The sequence below is a fragment of the Amphimedon queenslandica genome, unplaced genomic scaffold, assembly GCF_000090795.2.
Source record: "Amphimedon queenslandica unplaced genomic scaffold, v1.1 AMPQUscaffold_10891, whole genome shotgun sequence".
NCBI classification, from domain to species: Eukaryota; Metazoa; Porifera; class Demospongiae; order Haplosclerida; family Niphatidae; genus Amphimedon; species Amphimedon queenslandica.
The window spans coordinates 1-2424 of NW_003548861.1; the positions used below are offsets into that span (position 1 = coordinate 1).

The 2424-nt window shown below is 35.6% G+C and overlaps 1 protein-coding gene across 1 annotated transcript in view; it reads left to right on the plus strand.

Annotated features, from left to right (window-relative positions):
- Positions 1–1855: 1855 nt before the first annotated feature.
- LOC109589783 (ephrin type-A receptor 4-like) overlaps positions 1856–2424 on the plus strand; it is a 5138-nt gene continuing 4569 nt past the window's right edge. Inside the window, exons 1-3 of the mRNA XM_020005799.1 lie at positions 1856–2175; positions 2225–2312; positions 2365–2421. Of these exons, the coding sequence (XP_019861358.1) occupies positions 1959–2175; positions 2225–2312; positions 2365–2421 (362 nt within the window). The 5' untranslated portion in view covers positions 1856–1958. The remainder of the gene's footprint in view (positions 2176–2224; positions 2313–2364; positions 2422–2424) is intronic.

Below are 2424 nucleotides of genomic sequence, written 5' to 3' on the forward strand. Positions count from 1 at the left end.
ACATGGGATGGAATGAATGTCAGTAGTGGATCAATCAGTCAATCAACCACTGGAGATCAAATGTATCAGTGTGTAGTGGAAGTTACTGATCAACCTACTAGAACACGTACTTTAACCATAAAAGGTAAGGTCAGTTGATGATTCACATTTTTAGTATTATCTTTTAGTACCAGCAACTGCTCCCTCTTCTCTTACTGAGGTCAACAAGACAACTACTACTATCACTGTCAGTTGGACAGTACTTGATTCATCTGATGCTGATGGATATGTAGTCAATGTCACTAGTGACACAGACACTGTGCAGACAGTACAGGTAAAGGGAAGTAGTAATAATACAATCACACTGAATGGACTGAGAGGAGGAACAACTTATAGCATCACAGTCAGAGCCTATCAACAATTACTGGGACCTGCTAGTACAATCAGTGTACAGACCTTACCAGGTATTGCTACTATACCTTTTAATGTACTTGTAACATTGTTGATGTATTTCTAGTTATTAGTTCAATCAATTGGACACTAGTCTCATCCATTACACAACTCAATAACACTCAATATCGTATTGATTGTCTCACAACTGATATAAATTCTTCAACTGATGTTTACTGGTTAGTGAAGGGAGTGATGAAGAATAACTCAATGTATACATCAATTGATGTCCTGACATACAACAACACACTACTGGTATATCCTGATCCACTGGGAGTGTCAGTTAATGTTACCTGTATAGCAATGATTGGAGGAGTCAACTACAGTCAATCTGTGATATTACATGGTATGATTATACTTTAATCAATAGTAGGTACCTTTTTTCCTTTCTAGCTCCTAGTGGTCCTCCAAATAATGTGAGAGGGTTTTTATTAAATCCTAATGGTATCAAAGTGAACTGGACCAATTCATCAGAGACTAATGGATATGTGATTGAGTATACTACTGGAGATGCAACCAGGAATGTAGTATCTACTAGTGAAGAGGAAATTGTACTAACAGATCTCTCACCAATGAGTACCTATACCATCAGTGTGTACTCATATATAGATCTTCCTTCAGTTAATAATACAGTAACAGTGTTAAGATTTGATGGTGAGTTATTATGATTGAGAGAGTGTAATTGATATGTGTTGTAGTTCCTAGTCCAGTAACTAGTCTCTCAGTATCTAATGTCTCAACCACTGGTATTACAGTGAACTGGACTATTCCCAGTAGTGACAACTATGTAACATACTACACCATCTCCTATACTCCATCTTGTCTGGAGTTATCATCAGTGAATGAGACAGTTTCTGTTGGTCCTCATCAGTCCACTACAACATACAGTTATACATTAATAGGTCTGTACAGTGGTATGGACTATACCATCACAGTGAGAGCTGGTAATGTACTAGGAGGATCTGAATTAAGCATGAGCACTGTACAAACTGACGCAAGAAGTAATGATATTATTTCTATTTTGCTAATTTAAGTAATTGTAATTTTTAGTTCCTAGTGGTTGGCCTTTATTAATTCAAGTATTACAAGTTAATTCTACAGCTAATAGATTCACTTGGAATGAGGTCAATTGTTCTGAGCGTAATGGTCCAATCACAAGCTATACAGTGATTATCAGTAACAGTAGTATCACATACAACCTCACCAGTACTGAGAGATATATCATATTGAATGATCTAGTATTTGGTACTGAGTATAACATCAGTGTAGCTGCTGTCAATTCTGTTGGAAGAGGTCCCTTCAGTGATCCTATTGAAGTAGAGATTGGAATAGGTATATAATTATTATACTATATCAGTTGTGTGAGAATGTGTTTTTATTTAGTACCTGGTCCAGTTGGTTCAGTATCCAGTATGATGGACACTACATGGGCTGTTATCTCATGGAGTGTACCTAGTTATATTCCATCAGACTATCCCATTATCACATATGAGATAGGATATCATATCTTAGAGTCTGGTAACTGTTCAATGGTAGATGATGATGACATTGATATTCAAAGACTACAGTTCTCTAATTCAACCAATGGCAATACATTTATTAACATTACTGGTCTTAATGATATGTCTTGTTATATTTTTGGTGTACGTGCATACACTGATAATGGATATGGAGAATGGACAGTTATTGCTAATGAGACACTAGAGCTACCAACAGATACAGTATCTGATAATGGCAGTAATCAAGGTATACCAGTTGTATGCATGTACTTATGTACATGTGATATTTTATTTAGAAGTTGCTATTGGTGTTAGTGTAGCTCTTGTACTTATACTTTTAACTGGAATCATAGTAGTATCTCTTGTTTTGTTCATTGTATACATGTAAGGATTACACTATTAGTTATTTATTTATATATTGGGTACTTGTTATTAGGAGAAAATCAAGAAGCAGTGTTAAAATGAAGCCTAGATCTACTGCACATAAAACTGAGTG